General features: G+C 39.7%; 1 protein-coding gene across 5 annotated transcripts in view; it reads left to right on the forward strand.

The window, feature by feature from the left end:
* Positions 1-20,579, forward strand: part of CD55 (CD55 molecule (Cromer blood group)) — a 48,578-nt gene extending 27,999 nt beyond the window's left edge. For 3 of the 5 annotated variants that reach the window (XR_015245915.1, XR_015245914.1, XM_086693515.1), the window contains 2 exons: positions 1,792-1,894; positions 2,751-3,727. Coding sequence is in view for 3 of the 5 variants with exons in the window: in XM_086693515.1 (XP_086549641.1) it covers positions 1,792-1,894; positions 2,751-2,874 (227 nt within the window). In the remaining 2 variants the exon portion in view is untranslated. Of the gene's footprint in view, positions 1-1,791; positions 1,895-2,750; positions 3,728-18,970 lie in introns of those variants that run through there. The other 2 variants (XM_086693519.1, XM_025921153.2) reach the window with 2 other exon arrangements.
* The last annotated feature ends 4,112 nt before the right edge of the window (positions 20,580-24,691 follow it).

Below are 24,691 nucleotides of genomic sequence, written 5' to 3' on the forward strand. Positions count from 1 at the left end.
ATACATATATATGGTATACATACATGTATACATATACCACATATACATATATATGGTTGTTTTGAATTAATAAGAAATATATGGTTTTGAATTGATAAAAAAAGAGGCATTAGGGCATTTAGAAATAATTCAAGTATACATATGTATACATGTATATATATATATGGTATACATACATACATATATATGGTATACATACATGTATACATATACCACATATACATATATATATGGTTGTTTTGAATTAATAAGAAATATATGGTTTTGAATTGATAAAAAAATAGGCATTAGGGCAGTTTAGAAATAATTCAAGTATACATATGTATACATGTATATATATATCTATATGTATATATATGTATATACATATAGATATATATATAGATATATATGTTATTTATTTATTTTGAGAGAGAGAGTGCAAGCAGGGAAGGGGCAGAGAGAGAGGGAGAGAGAGAATCCCAAGGAGGCTCTGTGCTGTCAGCACAGAGCTGGATGTGGGGCTCAATCCCATGAATGTGAGACCATGACCTGAGCCAAAATCAAGAGTCGGATGCTTAGCCGACGGAGCAACCAGGCCCCTCAAAACAACTATATTTTAATGCTGTTACTAAATGGCTTGTTTTAATTTGGGGGTTGATGTGAGCTATCTACTTTTTACCCTCTGTAACTCTTACCTTTCTCCTTAAATTAACAATATGATTTAAGCCTATTATAAGCTAAATTATGTAAATGTTCTTTAAAACACTGAATGGTTCAGTCTTCTGGTAAAATTATCTGACCACTGGGTCCTGGGCTTTGTGGGTTTTTAAAATAGTTTTTACAGCTATTTGTTTACTGCCAATAAAGTATTCTAGATATATATATATATATTATATATATATGTATATATATACATATGTGTATATATATACATATATATGTATGTATGTATGTTTTATTGCTATAATAGCAAATGTAGTAAAAGAGTTCAGATTTTTCAGAAGCTTTTTAAGAACGTGGTTTAGAGTTCACCAAAAACATACAGAATTCTAAGACCTACTAAGTGAGTTGCATTGGTACAGATGCTTTAGCAAAACTACTGTGGCAAAAACAGTAGACTGCCCATCTTCTGTACTTCTTTGCCCTCATTCCAGCTCTCCTCTTGAATTAGAGCATTATCAGTTTGCCTTCCAAAGCCAGTGCTTGGTAGGTGAGAGGGGTGGAAGGGAAGGTGGAGTGTATTGGGCGCTCTCTGGGCTGCTTCAGTTTCTTTACCTACTTTAGTAAAATAATCAACCATGATGGTTTTAATAGGATGAAAAGTGCTGAGACATAGAAGGAGAAAATACCTGTTTTGAATTTCACCGGGGTTTTGCAATAAACCTAGTTCCCCTATTTCTGAATCAGAGAAATTCGCGCAAACCCCTGAGGAGGAATTTGCCTTTTTCAAGTGCCCTTAAAAAAACACTCCACTTGCCTAGTTTTGCAAGTATAAGCTGTTGAAGGTAAGAGCAAAGTTCATACATTCCTGGTTACACTCCAGATCTCATACTGATTTAATTAAACATTGGATCTTAATAGGGACTGGGAAAAGGGTTAATGAGTATGAAGGTGATAATGTACCTTCGCCTGGTGATCCTTCATGTTTGCCTATCAAAGGATTTGCTTACTTCTTTTTAGAAATGTTGGGTTTGGGTGATGAGTTTTAGTTCAAAAGAGGGACCCAGTTGTAAGGGAATGCTGATCTTGCTTTTCGGTTGAAATTACCATTCTATAATTCAATTGGTGTTTTCCTTCTCCACTACTCAGCTCTTATTACATACATGAAAACAGAAAAGCATGCAGTTGTCTTTCGTAATTTCACCATGATTGGTGATACCTCAGAAGTCAAACCTCTGGTCAGTTCTAAAAGGTATATGGTTTTATAAAGTCGCATCTCTGTGTCTTGCAGAATGTCCATCAGTACACTGGGGCGGGACTTAACCTGTGACTGTTCAAGGACTTGTCAGAATTGGTTTTCATTATTGAGTGACTAACTCATTGAGTCTCTCATTCGCGTGCCGTGTCCTCCCTTCTGTGTTCGTCGTCTCGCCTTGGGTTTTGCACTCAACTTATTGTAATGACTGGATGCTAGCAAAACCGCAAATATCTCGTCAAACAAAAGGTGGATGCATTAGGACTTACAAATAGGAATGCCTTTCTTATGACTGTTTGCATCGTGAGATGATTGGCTTCTAGTGTATTTGTATTTGTATTTCTCCGGTTTGGTTGGTGGCTTTTAGAATTTCCAGTGTGTAGGAAATATTAAAATTGGTTTTACGGTATCTTTCATAAGTCACGTTTATAGATCTTATAGCCCTTTTATATTATACAAAATTATGATGCAAAAATACCATAATATAAACGTATCTGTGAAATTTTCTGGGTGTCTTTTTCTAGGTGTCTTTTGACGAAACTTTCCTCTATTGCACATGTAGCAGGGGTTTTCATTGACTTTTATTCTGAAAGTATCTTCATTGAGTCTAATTTGACTGCTTATTTTCAAGAAACTAAAAAACTCAGGTATCCTAGTTTAGTTGGTGTTGCTATAGCAACTAAATACTAAAGTCTACCCTGGCTGAGGTTGGATAACTTACTAATTTCCATTTGTTTTGCATGCTACATTAACGGATTAATTTTCATCGTTTATCACATAATAACCAAAAGATTAATGTGTATCATCAGTCAATAAAATTATTTTGATTTTAATTTTCTTTTTTAACTTTCAGGACACACATGTATAACATTGACAGTTTTGCTTATGACGCTAGTAACCATTGGCTAGCTGACTTAGCCGAAGAAGAGATCAGAAGAAAATATACACAAGTGTGCAGAATATTTCTAGTTTCTTAGAACCTTGTGGAGGAATGGACACAATAAATGTAATAGTGCTCGTCTTTTTCATGTTATCACTGTCTTTACGGGGCGTAGGAAAATCAATGGAGCAAGTCTGTCCTAAACCTCTTGAAAATAGAACCACTTGCAAGATTTAGAGTGATTACTTTCCTTAAAGCGTAGGAAAGTGCAGAGGTTTGTTCATGCTTAGAACGTGAACGTGAATGTGAAGGAAATAAGTGAGTTTTTTCACTAGATGTGTAATGTTACTTTTGTTTACAAAGAAAATTAAATATTAAAAACAGTGATTGGATATTGAAAACAAAAAACCGGAAGTCTCTTCTGAGTAGACTTGCCAAAGAGAGATGAACCGTATTGTAAAATAACTCTTGACTATTAGGCATTGTCCTGTTTTCTTATTCCATTATGATGAGGCTGAAGGCGTTGGCAAAATTTTTTAAAGGAAAAACATGCTAATGACCCAAGAGCATTGATTTTTCTGGGGTTAGTTGGTGGAAATGGGGGAACACAGAATGAAGAAGTAATTCTTTGGCTATAATTTTGTTTAAAAACAATCTTTTTTTTTTTTTTTTTTTTGGAGAAAGACCCCTGTGAAAGGTTGAAAGGTATCTTCATTGACTTAATGTCTTTAAAAGTATATTACAACATTAACATAAGAGTCTATATTTCTGAAGTAGGGGGTGTTCATAGCCAAATCCTAAATCTTATTCTTTTGTAATATTAAGATTAATTTATTTATATTTATTCATGTCAGTGAACGCATTGATTTTACATGTATAGCAAGAAAAATTCAAGAAGATATGTAAAGAAAAATTTATTTTCCCTAAATGGAAATAAATAATGGATTGCATTTTTGTCTCATGTAGTACTTGAAATTTATATTCTTAAATATAAATATTTATTTCTAAATAGGAGATTATTTTCCTGCATCTCATAAGTACTTAATAATGCTATCATTTGGTTCTCCTGGTGCGAAACATTTTCAGTTACTTTTATTTACTTATTTATTTATTTAGAGAGTGAGCGTGAGCAGGGGAGCGGCAGAGTTAATTTCTTTTAACATTTTTTCATTTTTAAAAAATTTTTTTTTTCAACGTTTATTTATTTTTGGGACAGAGAGAGACAGAGCATGAATGGGGGAGGGGCAGAGAGAGAGGGAGACACAGAATCGGAAACAGGCTCCAGGCTCTGAGCCATCAGCTCAGAGCCCGACGCGGGGCTCGAACTCACGGACCGCGAGATCGTGACCTGGCTGAAGTCAGACGCTTAACCAACTGCGCCACCCAGGCGCCCCAACATTTTTTCATTTTTGAGAGACGGAGAGAGACAGAGCATGAGCGGGGGAGGAGCAGAGAGAGAGGGGACACAGAATCCAAAGCAGGCTCCAGGCTCTGAGCCGTCAGCACAGAGCCCGAGGTGGGGCTTGAACTCACGGACCGCAAGATCATGACCTGAGCTGAAGTTGGTCACTTAACCGACTGAGCCACTCAGGCACTGAGAGAGAGAGAGAGAGAGAGAGAGAGAGAGAGAGAATCTTAAGCAGGTTCCACGCTCAGCACAGAGCCTGACTCGGGACTTGGTCTCATGACCCTGGGATCATGACCTAAGCCAAAATTTCAGCAAGAGTCCCATGCTGAACCAACTAAGCCACCCAGGTGCCCCTTAAGTTACTTGTAAATTACGCCATATTGTACTACCTCAAGCATGTCATATTCTCATATAAGAGTTGTGTCACTTGTTATTAATTTACCTAAGGACAATCACATTACTTTCTAGATGATTATCCATTCTTCTCATCTTACCGGTTACGTTTGAAGCCTGGAATAGACTAGCATATACATATAACTAAATTTAACAATAATTATTTTGCCATATTGCTTCATCCATTTTGTTGTTAAAGTATTTTAAAGTAAACGTCATATGCATCATGGTATTTCACTGTAAATACTTCAGTATTCATTTCTAACAAGAAGGACATGTTTTCTACCTAACCACAATCATCACAACTAACGAGATTAACAATAATTTCCTAATAGCTTCTAATATTAGGAAATTTTTTGAACTTTCCTAGAAGTTCTGCATTTAGCCACACATAGCTACTAATCCATTGTTTGTTAAATAAGAGGGCCTGCTCCGCCTACTTTGTGACAGTTTGGTGCTTCCTGGGGTAGCAGCGAGCATAACACCGATTCAGTTATTTAGAAAAACACCTGCGCGCCTACTATGTGCAGGTCACCATGTGCTAGGTGTGTGCTTACCAAGATCTACAACACAGTGGCTACCCCCAATTTGCTTATGTCCTATCACAGGAAAAGCAAAACTAACACAGTGAGAGAAAAAGTGTAGAATTAACAAATATTACAGCAATCACCTGTACAGAGTACAGGGATTATCTAAGCTATCTTTGCTACACGAGCGCGTGGTGGGCAGGGAGGCGTTCGAGACAGGATGTGAATTAAGGAAGGGCAAATAGATGAGATTCACATAGCAGGAACGGAAAGTGCAAACGCAGTGCGCCCAAAGTAGGAAAGGCTCACGGAGAAGACTTGTGTTCAGTGGAGAAGTAAAAATGGTAAGTTCCGCATAATTATTCTGTAAGATTAAAGTGGAATCAATGGACACAGGTTTATAATCACAGGAATTTCAGATATTGGGAAATATTGAACTTCAGCAATACAATACACTGAGTTAACCTTTATATCTTATTATTTAGATAAAGGTAAAGCTGAAAAAATATTTAATAGTTACCTTGAGGGGCGCCTGGGTGGCGCAGTCGGTTAAGCGTCCGACTTCAGCCAGGTCACGATCTCGCGGTCCGTGAGTTCGAGCCCCGCGTCAGGCTCTGGGCTGATGGCTCAGAGCCTGGAGCCTGTTTCCGATTCTGTGTCTCCCTCTCTCTCTGCCCCTCCCCCGTTCATGCTCTGTCTCTCTCTGTCCCAAAAATAAATAAACGTTGAAAAAAAAAAAATTAAAAAAAAAAAATAGTTACCTTGAAGAAAATAAACAGTAAGCGTATTGGGGCTAATGGCATTGTCTTACAGGATTTATAACTGCTTTGTGTCCTGTTGTCATGAACTTGAATAATTTTATGTTTTTTCCCCAAGGTAAGCTCTCCTTTGAGATGATACTTTGATTGCAAAGATGGTATTGCCTTTACCCTTGACACTGTTGCTGATAATCCATGCAGGAAATTATACTTGCTTACCACAGAAATTTGTGTAGTATAATATTTAACCTACTATCACTATCACGTTTCTTAGAACACTTAAATATTTTTTGTCTTATCACACCCTACTACTTTTTGTTGGTTAATGCCCAAGGTGGAAATGCCTTTTTTTCTACTCAACCAACTTGAGCGTCCCCTCCACCCCCTTGCCTAAATTAAAAAACAGCTCCCTCCATGGGGCGCCTGGGTGGCTCAGTCGGTTGAGTGTCCGACTTCAGCTTAGGTCACGATCTCGCGGTCTGTGAGTTCGAGCCCCGCCTCGGGCTCTGTGCTGACAGCTCAGAACCTGGAGCCTGTTTCAGATTCTGAGTCTCTCTCTCTCTCTCTGGCCCTCCTCCGCTCATGCTCTGTCTCTCTCTCTCAAAATAAAATTAAAAAACTTAAAAAAAAAAAAAAAATGGCTTCCTCCCTAGTCAATGCTTCTTTTGCAAACTAGTCCAGTGGTGGCTGGTTCGTTTTCATGCTCCTTGTTGTCTCAGTGTTGAGAGGTGGTGGTATTCTTTTCCTTGCTTCCCATTGCCTCTACTTCATCCATCTCAATATATTCCTTAAATTTTCTTTTAGTGTGTATTTATTTCAGAAAGAGAGAAAGAGAGAGCATGAGCCGGGGAGGGACACAGAGAGGGAGACACAGACTCCGAAATGGGCTCCAGGCTCTGAGCTGTCAGCACAGAGCCCCACTCGGGGCTCGAACTCATGAACTGCGAGATCATGACCGGAGCTGAAGTGGGATGCTTACCTGACTGAGCCACCCAGGCGCCCTTCCCATATGTTCTTTAAAAGTGTATCTGTTCTTTACTCCGGTAGGACAATTTACTAATATATTAAGTTTTTTCCCTATAGTTTTCCCTTTCTCAACTCCAAGCGGGTAGCAAATTTTGGTCTTCCTTGCTCTAGGGGAACATCCTGACTTATGGGAGCAGAACCACTAAAAGACATCTCTCTTCCTTGCTGTTCTCTGAAATCCTATACTCTCATCATAGACTAACTAAGCTGGTGGGGCGGGGGGGAGGTAGAAACAGAACCAGGAAGAGGGAAGATTCCTGTGAATAATAAGACAGATGTTGCTAACAACCTCAAAGTCTCTGAACCAGGCATTCTGACAGCTTCTGGGGTGAAAAGGTAAGGACTCAGAGGTATATGATGGGAAGCATAATGTTATATTTTGAAGTTGAGACTAGCAGGATTTGTTAAAGGATTAGGTGTGCAGTTAAAAAGGCAAGAAAGGAATTAAGGATGACACTAAGAGTTTTAGCCTGAGGGACAGAAAGGGGGAGGTTGCACTTACTAAACCTTAACTCCCTTGGGGAAGACTTTTGTAACAGAAAGGTCAGGAGTTTGTGTTCCTACATGTAAGTTTGAGATGCTTTTTAGGCATCAAAGTAGAGATGTTGTATAAGTAGTCAAAAATACAAATCTGGAATTCTGAAGCGGGGGTCTAGGCTTGAGATGTATATGTGGGAGTCATCAATAAGAGAATATGTGTCAACGAACCCAAGTGATGAAAGCAAGAGGAAGACAGATTCAGCATTAAGGTTTACGATATGGACATCATTGGTGACCTTGACCAAAGCTCTTTCAGTACCGTGGTTGTGAGTCAAAGCCTAGGTTAAGAGACCAAAAAGTGACTGGGACAAGAGAGATTAAAGATGGCCAACACAAGTGAATACAGACAACTTTTTTGAGACGTTCTGCAGAAAAGTTTGGGCAGAGAAATGTTCGTTGGAACATACTGGGAGCTTAAGAAACATGCCGTTTTAAAATATGGGGAGAAGTATATCATGGTATACACTGATGGGTATGATGCAGGAGAAAGAAGGGAAGATTTCTAGCTCTTGAGGAGGCGAGAGGTAATTGACTCCATCCGGAGAGGTAATTGACTCCATCCGGAAAAGTGGTATAATTAGTGGTCAAGAGCATGAATTACGGAGACAACCTGCCTGCGCTCAAATCAAACTCCCGCCATTTAACAACTGTGTGACTTTAGGAAAATTCCTTGCCTGTGTACCTTATTTATCTATCTATAAAGTGCCTTTCCATCTGTGAAGTGGTGATACATAGGATGCTGCGAGAAGTAAGTTAATAAACATAAAGGGTTTAGAATAGTGCCAATCACATAGGAAGTGCTCAGGAAGCTTTAGCTGTTATTAGTGCACAAATGGAGAGCCTGGCCTTAGATAGAAGTAGATAGAGCAGATCATCCATAGTTAATAGGAAGGAAAGGAGCATATAAAGGTTTATCTGCGGAAGTGTGTGGGATGCCACGGTGGCAACTTCTGCAAATTTCCTTCTACTTTTTTATCGACATAGAAAGCAAGGTCATCGCGAGTATGAAGTACGTGAGGAGGTGTTATACATTTGAGGAGAGGAAGAGAAGGAAAAGACTGGAGACATTTAGTAAAATTAGTGGGCGAGTTGGTGTGAGTGCTCGTGAATCGAGACTGCAACCATTGAGCTTGGAGTGGCCCAGACATCTAAAGATGATGGCAGAAAAGAAGGTAGCAGGTGATGTATTCTGATGGCATGAGATTCGAAGGAAGGGGCTTTGTGGTGAGGGAGGAGGGAGATTGGCCTACAAGTATCAATAATGAAAAACATAAGGCACCAAGTTCACATCCAGGCCTGGTAATATGTGGAGTGAGGGAGGTCAACAAGGGATGCTTTTGCCCTACCAGAGATTTGTGTGCAAGTTCAAGTGCAATGTACATTCCTCTTCCACTCCTTGTTATCATAATCTGTCTACTTTCCCATCCCTCACTCATGTTTACTGAGGGTCTTCTACATGTCATACATTAAATATACATTAGATCTGGTCTGCTCAGAAATCCTAGGTGCAATGAGACTCCAGAACGAGATTTCTAAATATCATCGTCCAATGAAATAAATCCAAGTTCCTTGGAGAAAAAGGCCGATACTAGTGCTGGGGCAGGGAAAGTAGAAGATGACCCTGAAACATCTTGTAGTATCCGAAATTAATGGGTTCAGAAAATAAATGCTCAAAAAATGATGGCAACCTGTCAAAAGGACTCAGAAGCCAGCTTGAAGAAGCTCCCTTTGACCAAATCTGGGACAATTAGAAAAAAAAAAATAATGGCAATGGATTGTAATACATAGGAAAAAAGTGAAAACTTGAGTGCATGCTGGTATAAATAAATAAATGGGAAAGAAAATTCCTTTTTTTTTTTTTTTACAGCAGAATTCCAATGAATACATGTACAAGGAACGATTTAACTAGAAAATCAGCATTTGGCAGCCCTCGTTGTAACGATACTTTCAGGCAAGAATCCTCAACGGATTCTGCAATTAGTGAGTGAGGGAAAGCCTGATGAGAAATAAGAGAAGTATATAGTCTCCAAATTTTCCTCACAAGACACATTACAATAACTTCCTCACAAGTAACTTTATAGTAGAGAAACCTGACAGACACTAATTCAGCCAATTGGTCAAAATTAACATTCCCAGTAATGGACATGAGGTTCCTCCTGATAGGACATGCTGAGAAAAATGCAGCATCATTTCTGGGTTATTTCTGCCAAACATTGCATAATCTGGATCGAATTATGAGGAAGCACCAGAAAAAAAGTAATTTGAGGGACATTTTTACAAAATGGCCTGCCTGTGCTTTTCCAAAGCAATAAGGTGATGAAAATCAAATAGAAGAAAGAAAAAAATGAAGATAAATGTAAAAATCATTGAAATGGAAAACAGAAAAATAAGAGAAAACCAATGAAACCAGAAGTTAGGTCTTTAAAAAACAATTGATGAACTTCCATTTGGCTGGTAAAGAATACAGAGAAAAGAAAAAAATCACCAGTATTAACAATGCAATAGAATACATCACTCACTACAAAGCCTGGTCATTAAAATAAGCAATAAGAGCCCCCTCAATGGCTCAGTCAGTTAGATGTCTGACTTCTGCTCATGTCATGATTTCATGGTTTGTGAGTTCAAGCCCCCACATGGGGGTCTCTGCTGTAAGCACAGAGTCTGCTTCAGATCCTCTGTCACCCTCTCTCTCTGCCCCTTCTCCGCTCGCTCTGTCTCTCTAAAATATATTTTAAAAAGAAACATTTTAAAAAGAATGTATAAGAGAACAATAAGAGAATATCAACTTTATACCAATAAACTTAACTTTATACCAATAATTTAACAAATTAGATGAAATGAGCAAATTAACTTGAAGATATGAATTACAAAGTCTGACCCAATAAGAATAGAAAACTTGAATAGACCTCTATTAATTGAAGAAATGGAATTTTTAGGGGCGCCTGGGTGGCTCAGCCGGTTAAGCATTGACTTCAGCTCAGGACATGATCTCATGGTTCGTGGGTTTGAGCCCTGCGTCGGGCTCTGTGCTGACAGCTCGGAGCCTGGAGCCTGCTTTGGATTCTACGGTTCCCTCTCTCTCTGCCCCCTCCCCACTCACGTTCTCTCTCTCTCTCAAAAATGAGTAAACATTAAAAAAAATTTTAAATAAAAAATGGAACTTTTAATAAAGAATCTTTTCAAAGAGAATATTTCATGCTCAGATGGCTTCTTCACTGGTAAAGTCAAACATTTAAGGAAGAAATTATACCAATCCTACACAAACTCGTTCGGAAAGTAAAGATACTTGCAAACTTACTTTATGAGGCTAAAGACATTCCAAGAAAAGAGGACTATAAACCAATATCCCTTATAAACATAGACACAAACATCCTTAAAATTTTAGCAAAGCAAACCCCACAGTATATAAAAGATTTATGGTACATCACGATCAAATAAGTTTTTTTCCAAGGAGTAAAAGTTTGGTTTAACATCCAAAAATCAATCAATGTAATTCACATACTCATAAAATAAGAAAGAAAACCACATTATCATTTCAATAGATGCAGAATGAGCATTTGATAAAATCCAACAGAAATTCATGTTAAAATCTCAGCAAACTGGGGCGCCTGGGTGGCTCAGTCTGTTAAGCATCTGACTTCGGCTCAGGTCATGATCTCAGGATTTGTGAGTTCGAGTCCCGCGTTGGGCTCTGTGCTGACAGCTTGGAGCCTGGATCCTGCTTCGGATTCTGTGTCCCCTTCTCTCTCTGTCCTTCCTCCACTTCTGCTCTGTCTCTCTCTATCAAAAGTAAACAAATGTGATTTTTTTTTTTTTTATTCTCAGCAAACTAAGAAGAGAAGGGAAATTTCTTAATCTAATTAAGGGCATCTTCCATAAACCTACAAATGTCATCATACTCAACAGTGACAGGCTCAATGTTTTCTACCTAAGGACAAGTCATGGATATCTACCCCTTCTATTCAACAGTCATCTGGAGGTTTTAGCCAGTTCAATAGGGAAGAAAAAGAAACGAAAGTCAATGAATTGGAAAGGTAGAAGTAAAGTTGTCTTTATTGGCAGATGGCATGATTATGTACCTAGAAAAGAATCTACCAGAGCTAATAAGGGAATTTAGTAAGGTCACAGGACACAATGTTAATACACAAACAACAATTTTACTTTGATATATTAACAATACACAATTAGAAAATGAAATTTAAAAACAACTGTTTCCAATAGCATCCAAAAATTTGAAATAGAGATACATTCTTTAAACCATGTCAAGAACTCTACAAAAATTATAAAACTTTACTGAGAGAAATTCTAGACCTAAATAAATTTTATGAATTAGAAATTAATGAATTGTAAAACTAAGTTTCATGTCTTCAAAAAGTCAATAATGTTAAGATATCAATTCTCCACACATCAATCTATAGTCCCAGCAGGGATTTTAAGAAACTGATCCTAGAAGTGCCTGGGTGGCACTCAGTCGGTTAAGAGTCCCACTCTTGATTTCAACTCAGGTCATGATCTCACAGTCTGAGATTGAGCCTCATGTTGGACTCTGCTGGGCAAGGAGCTTGCTTAAGATTCTCTCTGTCCCTCTCCCTTTGCCCCTCCCCTGCTTGCACACCCTCTCTCTCTAAAAAAAAAAAAAAAAGAAAGAAAGAAACTTATCCTAAAATTTGTGTAGAAATGTACATTTCCTCTCTTAACCCTGTTTTCACAGTTGTTTTTAAAAAAAAATCAGAAAACTAAAATCTGTATTTCTCCCAGTCCGTGGAAGCTAGGAGTCTAATTGGGTCTACCATGTAAAAGCAGTCATATAATATTTGGCAGAAAATGGCATGGAGACAAAGAAGCCTGATTCACCCCAAACGGGAACAATTAAGAACAGATACTTCAAAAAGATTTGTGGAACCCTTCCTCACAGCAGTGTTCTATACTCTCTATCTGACCAATTTATAAATATCTTAATTGGCACTGGAACGAGATTCATTGTTAAATTATCTTCCACAGCACTTGGAGCCTTGCCGGCCCAAACATGTCTATCTACAGAATATCAGTAAGGATTTAGGAATTCTGTATGCTCTGCTTTCCCTCTGATTCCTATATTGTAAGTCTCATTACAGCCAACACCATTGGTCACTAGTATTGTGGATCCGCCCCAGGGAGGTTGCTTTTTATTCATTTATCTCCCTGGTCACTTCAGAATGACCGTGAATGGAGGTCGGGGGCTCTGTTCTCTTTGACACGTACAGCTTTTGCAACCCATTTACTGCCCATGAAATCTGGGGCACCCAAAGGCTTGAACAGCCAAAGTTTTTCTAAGTCCAAGATCTTTTTTTTTAAATAAATTCAAAATGGTTTATTTATTTATTTTTTTAGTATATGATAATGACAGCATTTTATTTATTTATTTATTTATTTATTTATTTCAATATATGAAATTTATTGTCAAATTGGTTTCCATACAACACCCAGTGCTCATCCCAACAGGTGCCCTCTTCAATACCCATCACCCACCCATCCCTCCCTTCCACCCCCCATCAACCCTCAGTTTCAGTTTGTTCTCAGTTTTTAAGAGTCTCTCATGCTTTGGCTCTCTCCCACTCTAACCTCTTTTTTTTTTTTTTTCCTTCCCCTCCCCCATGGGTTTCTGTTAAGTTTCTCAGGATCCACATAAGAGTGAAAACATATGCTATCTGTCTTTCTCTGTATGGCTTATTTCACTTAGCATCACACTCTCCAGTTCCATCCACGTTGCTACAAAAGGCCATTATTTCATTCTTTCTCATTGCCACGTAGTATCCCATTGTCCTGCAGAAGATCGATTCAAGTTACGTCTGAAGGGAGCTCTCTGTGCTTCTTGGATTTCAATGCCTTTTTCCTTCCCCAGATCAGGGAAGTTCTCAGCTATGATTTCTTCAAGTACAACTTCAGCACCTTTCCCTCTCTCTTCCTCCTCTGGAATACCAATTATGCGTAGATTATTTCTCTTTAGTGCATCACTTAGTTCTCTAATTTTCCCCTCATACTCCTGGATTTTTTTATCTCCCTTTTTCTCAGCTTCTTCTTTTTCCATAATTTTATCTTCTAGTTCACCTATTCTCTCCTCTGCCTCTTCAATCCGAGCCGTGGTCGTTTCCACATTATTTTGCAGCTCGTTTATTGCATTTTTTAGCTCCTCATGACTATTCCTTAGTCCCTTGATCTCTGTAGCAATAGATTCTCTGCTGTCCTCTATACTGTTTTCAAGCCCAGCGATTAATTTTATGACTATTATTCTAAATTCACTTTCTGTTATATTGTTTAAATCCTTTTTGATCAGTTCGTTAGCTGTTGTTATTTCCTGGAGATTCTTTTGAGGGGAATTCTTCCATTTGGTCATTTTGGATAGTTCCTAGAGTGGTGTGGACCTCCAGGGCACTTCCCCTGTGCTGTCTTGAATAACTCGCGATGGTGGGCGGGGCCACAGTCAGACCTGATGTCTGCCCCCAGCCCACCGCTGGGGCCACAGTCAGACTGGTGTGTGCCTTCTCTTCCCCTCTCCTAGGGGCAGGATTCACTGTGGGGTGGCGTGGCCCATCTGGGCTACTTGCACACTGCCAGGCTTGTGGTGCTGGGGATCTGGCGTATTAGCTGGGGTGGATCCGCAAGGTGCACGGGGGTGGGAGGGGCAGGCTCAGCTCGCTTCTCCTTCAGTGATCCGCTTCGGGAGGGGCCCTGCGGCAGCGGGAGGGAGTCAGACCCACCGCCAGAGGTGTGGATCTGCAGGAGCCCAGCGTTGGGTGTTTGCATGGTGCCAGCAAGTTCCCTGGCAGGAACTGGTTCCCTTTGGGATTTTGGCTGGGGGATGGGCAAGGGAGATGGCGCTGGCGAGCGCCTTTGTTCCCCACCAAACTGAGCTCTGTCCTCCGGGGCTCAGCAACTCTCCCTCCCGTTGTCCTCCAGCCCTCCCGTTCTCTGAGCAGAGCTGTTAACTTATAACCTTCCAGATGTCAAGTCCCTCTTGCTGTCGGAACACACTCCGTCAGGCCCCTCTGCTTTTGCAAGCCAGACTCGGGGGCTCTGCTTGGCCGGCAGGTGGCCCCTCCGCCCCGGCTCCCTCCCGCCAGTCCGTGTAGTGCACACCGCCTCGCCACCCTTCCTACCCTCTTCTGTGGGCCTCTTGTCTGTGCTTGGCTCTGGAGACTCCGTTCTGCTAGTCTTCCGGTGGTTTTCTGGGTTATTTAGGCAGGTGTAGGTGGAATCTAAGTGATATGCAGGACGCGGTGGGCCCAGCGTCCTCCTACGCCGCCATCTTCCTCAGGTCCCTAAGTCCAAGATCTTAATTTTCTTAACTACACAATCCCCTCAAAAACTCAGAAGGCTTCGGATCTATTTGCTTCCTGTGCATACTGTGGGACAGATGCCTCTGCCAAATAATTTACTAAATTGAATTCTTCTTCTTTATGTGTATTTATTTCTTTTGAGAGAGAGAGGAAGAGAGAGAGACAGAGACAGAGACAATCTCAAGCAGGCTCCGCCCTCAGTGCGGAGCCCAATGGGCAGCCTGACCTCACGACCGTGAGATCACGACCTGAGCCAATGTCAAGAGTCAGATGCCCAACTGACTGAGCCACCCAGGTGACTCTTCAAATTGAATTCTTAAGCCTGATCTATTTCTCTGACTCCTATTCACCATTTCATTCTTTCCCTTGTTTCTGCAGCTCTTATTCATGGGGGCTTATTTCCTTATGTGCCCAGTTGCCTTTGATTGTGCTACTCATTAGTCTTTGCAAAATTACTTGCTGGGATTCCGTAAGGCATAGGGTGAAGGTACTCTCTCCAGAGATACTTGGTTTTCCATCTACCAAATTTATTTTACACTATCACTTGGGCACTACCCTAAACCACGTTTAGGGCGTGGGGTTTCCTGACCCACTCAGGTCTCCAGAACTTGGGCTGTGAATCCTCGCAATGACTGAGCAATGGTCACAAATTCTCAGGGTTAAGTGTGTATATTTCTATTCATTTTTAGTTTTTTCTGCTTCATTCAACACTATGGCAACTTTCCCTGCAATCCTCCAGGGTTGGGTTCAGAAACAGCAAGTTGACTTTTGGTTCATTCTAAGCCTGAGGGTAGAGTCCTTTGCAAGTCCATGGAAAAGCTGGGACCACATCTGGTAAAACTTTCCACCTTGGATGGGCCTTGGAAAATGACTTCTGTTCCTCTTGCCCCATGAAATTAAAAAGATAAACGTAAGTTTCCTGCTATCCGTAAACAAACCTCGGGCAGATTTAATGTTGTTGCCAATATTCTCCCTTTCTTTTCTGGGTTCAGGTTTTCTCCCAGAGTTTTCTCTGGTAATCCCCACTCTATTTTGTTGACTTATCAATGGGTGTAAGATAATTTCTAATGCTTTAAATCCAGGTACATTAGTTTCTCCTCAGAGGGTAATTAGCCCCAATTTTAGGCCACCACTATTGAAAAATAGAATTCCTAAGCACAATGTATGTTCTTGTCATATATTCCTATGAAAACTGAAACATTGAAAGAAAAAAATGGACACGTCAGAATAACACAATATAAGTAAATTTAAAATATTAAGTCAAAGAAAAATATATATGGTAGACCCTTGAACAATATGGGCTTGAAGTGCAAAAGTCCACTTATATGTGATTTTTTACAGGACACTACTGCAAATGTATTTTCTTTTCCTTAGGCTTTTCTTAAATTTTCTTTTCTCTAGCTTACTTATTATAAAAATACAATATATAATACATATAGTATTCAAAATATGTGTTAATTGGCTATGTTATTGGTAAGGCTTCTGGTCACCAGTAGGTTGTTAGTAGTTATGTTTTGGGGCAGTCAAAAGTTACATGCAGATTTTCTACTGTGTAGGGAGTCAGCCCCTTACCCCTGCCTTGTTCAAGGTCAGCTGTAATTTAAAGTGTTTTAAACTGTTCATAGTTGGGAAACCTGGGTGACTCAGTTGATTAAGCATCCAACTCTTGATTTCAGCTCAGCTCACGATCTCACAATTTGTGAGATCGAGCCCCACATTGGGCTCTGCACTGAAAGCATGGAGCCTGCTTGGGATTCTCTCTCTGCCTCTCTCTCTGCCTCTCCCCCGCTCATGTGCCCTCTTTCTTTCTCTCAAAATAAATAAATAAACTTCAAGAAAAATAAAGTAAGAAAAATGAGAAAAATAAAATTTTTAATAGTTAAAAGCATTTCAAATTGTACAAGAAAATTTTCTCATTGATAGTGACCATCAAGATTTTCAAAGGGTCATTAAAGAATCATGATCAAGAATTATGTGGTACATTTCAAGAACAAAATTCTATATAAAAAGTTATACAAGGATACCCTTGTATAACTTGTATAGCCACCCTTGTATAGCCCTTGTATACCCTTGTAAAGCCTTGTATAGCTACCATTGCATGGCTCTGTGCCTTAAGCATTCGACTTTGGTTCGGATCATAATCTGATGGTTCATGGGTTCGAGCCCTGTGTTGGGCTCTGTGCTGAAAGCTCAGAGCCTGGAGCCTGCTTCGGATTCTGTGTCTCCCTCTCTTTCTAACCCCTCCCCTGCTTGAGCTCTGTCTCTGTCTCTCTCTCTCTCTCTCTCAAAATAAATAAACCCTAAATTTTTTTTTAATTTAGACAAAAGCTACAAGAGTGAGAAAGCTGACGTTTCTAATTTAAAAATTTGAAAATACTCAATTTGGTAACTTCACATATACTCAATATACAAGGTCTTTCCTAATTCTTGTATTTTTATTATTCTTACCATAACAATGTGGTATTTTAATGTAATGAATTTTTTCATCATGCCCTAAATAGGGGCTCCCAGATACCTTCAGTTTATCATAGGATGACTAATGTTTTCTATTCATGCCCGGATATTAAGACAGTTGAAAGTACTGGGAGAGAAATCAAGACCACAGGAACATGCTAGTTAATAAACATAGAATGAGCTGGTTTTATTTTTGAGTAAAGCAAATATAATACAGGTAGGAACACATGCAGGTAGCCAATAGATGCCCACAGAGCTGCAGAGGATTTTCGACTCCATTTTACATAAAATTAAAACTACTGTGGCTACACCGTCCTAATTTTAGCAAACAGCCTGCAGGGATTTATTTTGTGTCACTGGTTACATGGCACGTATTCGGACACTCCAGTCTTTCCTAATTCTTTATCAGGCTTGCTCTGATGTTCTGATCTTCATACTTGATCAAAGTCTCCTACTTTTGCCCCTAACGGTAGAACTCGTTCGTCGGTTTCGTCATATGCTTCAACATTCTTTAGTGAGGTCAGATGAAGCCCAGTTTCCTCGCCGAGGCACTATCCGAGGCAGCTGTTCTGAGCCCGGCAGCGCAGGAGAATAGCAGGACAGGGTCAACTCTGACTTTGAGGAACATACGTCTCTAGAGAGCGCTATTATTTCCACCCATGGTTTAGAGATTGCTGGGCGCATATCTGCTGTATAATCTGCTGTGTAACTTGGATGAGGTGCCAACACCTGCCTGCTTCAGTTTTTAAGTTGTTTGGAAGGTAGAATGCCTATGGGAGCCTAATAGGACTGATGCAGTGCAAGGGAGGGGGGGTTGTTGTAACCTCAGCTGTGCACAGAGGCAGCATAAAGACATGGAGCCATTTTTTCCTGCAGAAAACTAGAAAGATTCCCACACTGGAGCTGGCAAGCATGGAGATAGGGACTGGGAAATGGAGCCCAAATGAGGCTGACCCATGAAAGGAGCCTCTATGGATCATGATGCTGGTGATCCCCCTTCTCTACCCCACCAAGTTTCAGGGCCATGGGCAGATGCAGCATTTGCCTTCCTATAAACAGGACTGCACCGAGGGTGTGCAGGACCCCAAGCAATTTTTTTTTTTTTTTTGAGAATCCCCTGTCTATAACAACAATCTGGCTTAAAACTGCATTACAAAATCCATGGTCCCCGTGTAAGGTAGAGTCATTTATTGATGGAAATCTAGACTACTAGGTAGAGAAAAAGTATGTATTTATGTGTTTGTTGTCTAATCAATGCACATGGAAGTTATTCATAGTGTCTAGGTACCATATCTATTGGTTTGGATCTTAGTATTGCTAAATGTGCCCAGTGTGCTATTTCTGGGTAATTTTATATCTCCTAGTGGTAAGAAAATGATGGCACCATTGTTACTATTCACAATGCCCAGTTCTTTAGAACCCATTTATATGGATATTGGTCATCTGATTCCTGTGGTTCCCTAATACTATTTCCTCATTTTTAATCATATCGTTATTTGTTACGTTGATCATGCATCGGGCTACCCGTGAACACTGGCTTCCAAGGATGTTCAACGGTTGTTCCTGTGCTTCATGGATGATAACCACAAATGCAAGAATTATCCATTTTCCAGGCAGTGAAAATGCAAACAAGACTTCATTTTCCAGTTGTCCTGCATTTACTTTTTGGAGTTGATGGTGTGTGGTATGTCTTAGCCTATGGTGCAACTCATAATCACTGCATTTGTGGAATGGGGTCTCTTTCAACGTGGACTGCATCTCTGCCTTCCAGACCTTGCCACCTGTGGGGAGGACCAACAAGACGTCTGTGGATGGAGTGAAAAGGCAGCCCACTAATGCAAAGTTCTCCCATCTCTGCCCAGCATGCCCTGACACTGGCCAAAGACAGCATGGCATCTCCACATGAGTTGAAGGTAAGAGAGGACATTGAAAGAAAGGGTCATTGATCTTGTGGAGCAACAGTCTGGAAAATTCTGAGGGGGAGACAGAAGTGGTCATCCCTGGAGATCTGCCTTCGCACGGGCCAACAGAGGGTGTGGGTGATGGTCCTGGGTGCCACAGACAGTGGCACGGAAGATAAAGGTCATCTACTACCACTCTGACCATCCTCAGGTGCCATATTCCAAAGGTGCCAGAGGTGGCCCACAGTTGAAACAAAGGGGTGAGAGCTGTCCCAGGGGCCCACAAGCATATTCACCAGCCCCAGGGCTGGTGACGGTTGGTAGTCCAGAGCCCTAAACTAGAAGGATGTAAATAATCTCTGGTAGATCTAATCCAAAAATTATACAAGCCCAATTTCTTCAATGCAGTATTATAAAAAGAAATACATGAGCTGTATAGTTACATACAAACTTTACCCACAATAATCGGGCCTTTACTGATTCAGGAGGAGCTACAGAACCCGGTAGAGGCCCAGTGGTCACTCACTGTGGGAGTGTCAAATTACCGCTTGCAAAATAGCTGCTATGGACTGGATTGCGTCCCCTCCAAATGTCATATGCTCAATCCCCAACTCTCCAGTGTGGTGGTGTTTGGAGACTGGGCCTTTGGGAGGTAATTAGGGTTAAAGATGTCACAGGAGAGGGCCCTCATGATGGGACTGATGGCCCTTATAAGGAGAGACAGCAGAACGCAAGCGCTCTCTTGCTCTGTCTCCCTCACTGACCGCCACCAAATGAAGACACAGTGAGAGTGGCCAACTGCAAGCCAGGAAGAGAGCCCAACCATGCTAGCGCTTTGATTTTAGGCTTCCAGCTTCCAGAACAGTGAGAAAATTAATTTCTGCTGTGTGAGTCTACGGCATTTTGTTATGGTAGCTCCAGCTACTAGAATAGCTAAATATCGCTCTCTATTTTGTGTTTGTTTCTACAACACTAGATAAATTTACTTTAGTTGTATTTTAAAAGGGACATTTTATATATGAATTATTTTTAATTTTTTAATGTTTATTTCTTTTTGAGAGAGAGGCAGAAGGAGAGCGGGGGAGGGGCAGGGAGAGAGGGAGACACTGGATCCTAAGCAGGCTCCAGGCTCTGAGCCGTCAGCACAGAGCCCGACGCGGGGCTCGAACTCATGGACCGCGAGATCATGAACTGAGCCGAAGTCGGACACCCAACCAACGGAGCCACCCAGGTGCCCCTATATTAATTTTTAAACTGAAAAAGTATATTGAGATCTTCATCAGTGTGATTCTGTGCAAGTTTTTTTTTAACCTTCCTGTTTCCTCATCTATAAGTCTTATAGTGGAACCTTATAGGGTATTTATAACGATGAAATCCGTCAATATTTGTAGGGTGCTTAGAGTACTGCCTGCCTGGCACAATATGCTATGTGTTTATTAAATTAAATATAAGTAAAAATAAAGTGCATTCTTAGCATTATTTATATGTATGTTATATTTTTAAATGTTGTCTTTTTACTATAAAAGCCAATTTAGGCCTAATGCCTTCCATGTTTGTTTTTCTCTTTCATGACTATTAATTATTAGAGTATTGCTGATTAATGTATTATTTTCAGTAGAAACACCAAAGCCTTTAAATCATAGATTTTCCTTTTCCTCACTCAAAACTCCTAAAATATAGCAAGTATTTATAGCAGGACAGAAAAACATTTTAATTTTTTAAAAATATAATTTATTGTCAAATTGGCTAACATACAGTGTGTGAAGTGTGCTCTTGGTTTTTGGGGTAGATTCCGTGGTTCATCGCTTACATACAACACCCAGCGCTCATCCCAACAAGTGCCCTCCTCAGTGCCCATCACCCATTTTCCCCTCTCCCCCACCCCCCATCGATCCTCAGCTGGTTCTCTGTATTTAAGAGTCTCTTATGGTTTTTAATTTAGATTTTTCTGGGAACGCAAGCTGGTGCAGCCACTCTGGAAAACAGTATGGAGGTTCTTCAAAAAACTAAAAATAGAACTACCCTACGACCCAACAATTGCACTACTAGGCATTTATCCAAGGGATATAGGAGTGCTGTTTCAAAGGGACTCATGCACCCCCATGTTTATAGCAGCACTATCAACAATAGCCAAAGTATGGAAAGTGCCCAAATATCCATCAATGGATGAATGGATAGAGAAGATGTGGTATATATATATACAATGGAGTATTACTCGGCAATCAAAAAAAAATGAAATCTTGCCATTTGCAACTACGTGGATGGAACTGGAGGGTATTGTGCTAAGTGAAAGTAGTCAGAGAAAGACAAAAGTCATATGACTTCACTCATATGAGGACTTTAAGAGACAAAACAGATGAACATAAGGGAAGGGAAACAAAAATAATATAAAAACAGGGAGGGGGATAAAACAGAAGAGACTCATAAATATGGAGAACAAACTGAGGGTTACTGGAGGGATTGTGGGAAGGGAGATGGGCTAAATGGGTAAGGGGCACTAAGGAATCTCCTGAAATCACTGTTGCACTATATGCTAACTAATTTGGATGTAAATTTTTAAAAAAATTAAAAATAAAATTAAAAAAAAAGAACATAGCACTCAATAAATAGTAGCTATTAAAAAAAAGAAATAACAACTAAAAAAACAAATACAAACACGGATAATATTTTGAACAGGTCTTTCAAAAAGAGAATACTCAAATGGCTAATAAATATTTTTTCATTAAAAAAAACAAAAACCAAAAAAACCAAAACAAAAAAAAAATTAGATTTTTCTACACAGCTAATGTTTATTTTATTTCTCCTCTCATCAAAGCATACTATTATCATTAGCCACTGATGTTAGAACATTTGAACAAGTCAATATTTTTATTTGGAAGGCAACATTTTCAAATAGAAAAAACATTGTAAGGTGTCATCCCCTGAATAATGATTTCTTTATCATATATAAATAATTATTGTCTTTGCACACAGTGACTAGAAGGCAGTTACCTCCATTTTCTTCAAACTAGACAGGTTTGTGCTTGTTTTATTATTTTTGCTTTTCTTTCAGAAATAGCACATTTAAAACATTAGGAATATTATCTTGATTTCTTATGTTTTTTGGATCCTTAGAGACTCTACTCCCATTTATATATCATTTAGTGTTCTTTTTGTACTAACATACCATTGCATTTGAAAAACATTACTGTCTTTCTATTAAAGAATTAGGTACATAAACTTTTCTCGATCAACGTTCCCTCCATGGGACCTGGGTTATATTCAGAATATACCAGGGTTGTCTTCAACATGTCCATTTCACTTCTCAAGAAATATGTGGATTCTGAAAGCAAAGTGCTTCTAGAAGGCTGGAGATCCTGTTTAGGACTTATGAATTTCACCCGGATTTCCCATTCCCTTTTAATTCATGGGCTTTCATTCAGGAAGAAACAACGGATCATCTTCAGTAGCAGAATTTCATCAAATGCTTGGGCAAAATGGAGGTTTTGGTCATCCTTTTTGTCCAGAAAAGAAAAGAAAAAGAAAAAGATAAAGAAAAAGAAAAGGAAAAGAAAAGAAAATAGCGAACTATGAACCAGGGCAGGGAGAGCCTCTGTTCAACCCAGAGGTGCCTGTCACTGCCCTGAGTGAGCTTCAGGGAACAAGACCATCATACAATGAATTTATCCACCAGGGGATGGTATTTGTCCACCCTGTGTGTCCACAGAGGTCCAGAGCTCCACTGCTCCACTGCTGGGTTACCCACATCACAGAAACAAACCTCCCTCTGCTGGACCCTCACTCAACTCGCCCAAAGAAAGCAACCTGTTTCCTGCCCTTAACCGGACTAGGGTTCTAACCAGTTCACTAGGTGAAGTATCAAACCAGAAATGGGGAATTAAGGAGTTTAATCATCTTTTTTTTTTTTTTACTTTTATATTTATTTATTTGTTTATTTATTTATTTATTTTTCCTTTTTTTTTAATATATGAAATTTATTGTCAAATTGGTTTCCATACAACACCGAGTGCTCATCCCAAAAGATGCCCTCTTCAGTGCCCATCACCTACCCTCCCCTCCCTCCCACCCCCCATCAACCCTCAGTTTGTTCTCAGTTTTTAAGAGGTTAGAGTGGGAGAGAGCCAAAGCATAAGAGACTCTTAAAAACGGAGTTTAATCATCTTTAAGTTGAAAGCCTTGCAGACAGCCTCATGTCATTAAAAACAAAACAAAACAAAAAGGTCTGAATCCTGTGGATCCAACCTCAGTAATAACCAGTGGCTGGGACAGATGGCAGAAGACAGTCTTCCCTCTGCGTTCCAGATGGAGATTAATCTTACCTCTGTTAGCACGCACTCCGCCTTAGCTGAATCATTCAATCCCCAAACAGTTATTCATTCAAAAGAGACAAGGATTCTTAACTCTCGGTTTGAATAAAGAATCCAGCAAGACTGTGGATTTTACTTTATCTTTTGAATAATGGGAAAAAAGAAAATTTCAAAGCTCTTCCATAAATATAAGGCTCACAAGTATTTATATCTTTGGCAAAGCAGATATATGAATTTAAGCATTACAGCCAGGGCTAATATTATTAAAACAACCAATCAAAAGCCCATACTTTAAGGGAATATGTTCCAAACCATAGGATGACCTTTACATAACGCAGTTCTGAGACTCTTTGTAGGAGAGATTGGGAGAAATACATTCCAATCAGGCGAGCATACAGTCAAGCAGCTGACACAGGCTTTCCCCTACTGAAAGTCCCACTCAGAGAGAAAGGTCTTGCTAAGTGAAGGTAATTTATAATAGGGGACAGTCTGCCATGCTGCTCCGAGAAAACAGTTATTTACTGTAAGGAAAAAAAAAATTCAAATCAAGACAATGGAACTATTCATCACTGAAAATTTATTTTTTAAAAAAGCCCTGTGTTGTATTTAGGTTTCAGGAAAACTAGGAATCACCAAGATTTATCCTCAGAAAGAGGAACATGTGAAATTGCTTATTCTCATTATCAGGAGTGCATTACACTGATTTTGAGAGTTACTGTAATTTTCACAATAACCATTGCTCTATTTCTTTAATTATTCAAAACAAGATTTGTCAAAGTATAAAATTAAATTCATCATAAAAAGGTACTAATCTATATTTCAGAATAGATAGACCAATATAGTGAAATGTTTAAATGCAGAAACAGATCTAACATCATATGGAAACTTGATTTAGGATGAATTTGATGTCTTAACTCAGTAGAAGAAGAAAGGTGTATTTAAAACATTTTTTTTTTACATTTATTCATTTTTGAGAGACAGAGAGAGACAGTGCACAAGTGGGGGAGGGGCAGAGAGAGACGGAGACAGAATTCGAAGCAGGCTCCAGGCTCTAAAGTGTCAGCACAGAGCCCCACGCGGGGCTCGAACCCACGAACCGTGAGATCATGACCTGAGGCGAAGTCAGTCGCTCAACCGACTGAGCCACCCAGGCACCCCAAGACTAGGTGTATTTTATAAAAATGAGGCCAGCATAAATGCATATTGTTCTGGAAGAAAAAAAAGATAACTGCATACATCATTTACATAAGTAAAATCCAGGTAGAAGTATCTACCATTTAAATA

This window comes from Puma concolor, chromosome E4 (genome assembly GCF_028749965.1).
Source record: "Puma concolor isolate L17-30 chromosome E4, mPumCon1.1.hap2, whole genome shotgun sequence".
Taxonomy (NCBI): Eukaryota; Metazoa; Chordata; class Mammalia; order Carnivora; family Felidae; genus Puma; species Puma concolor.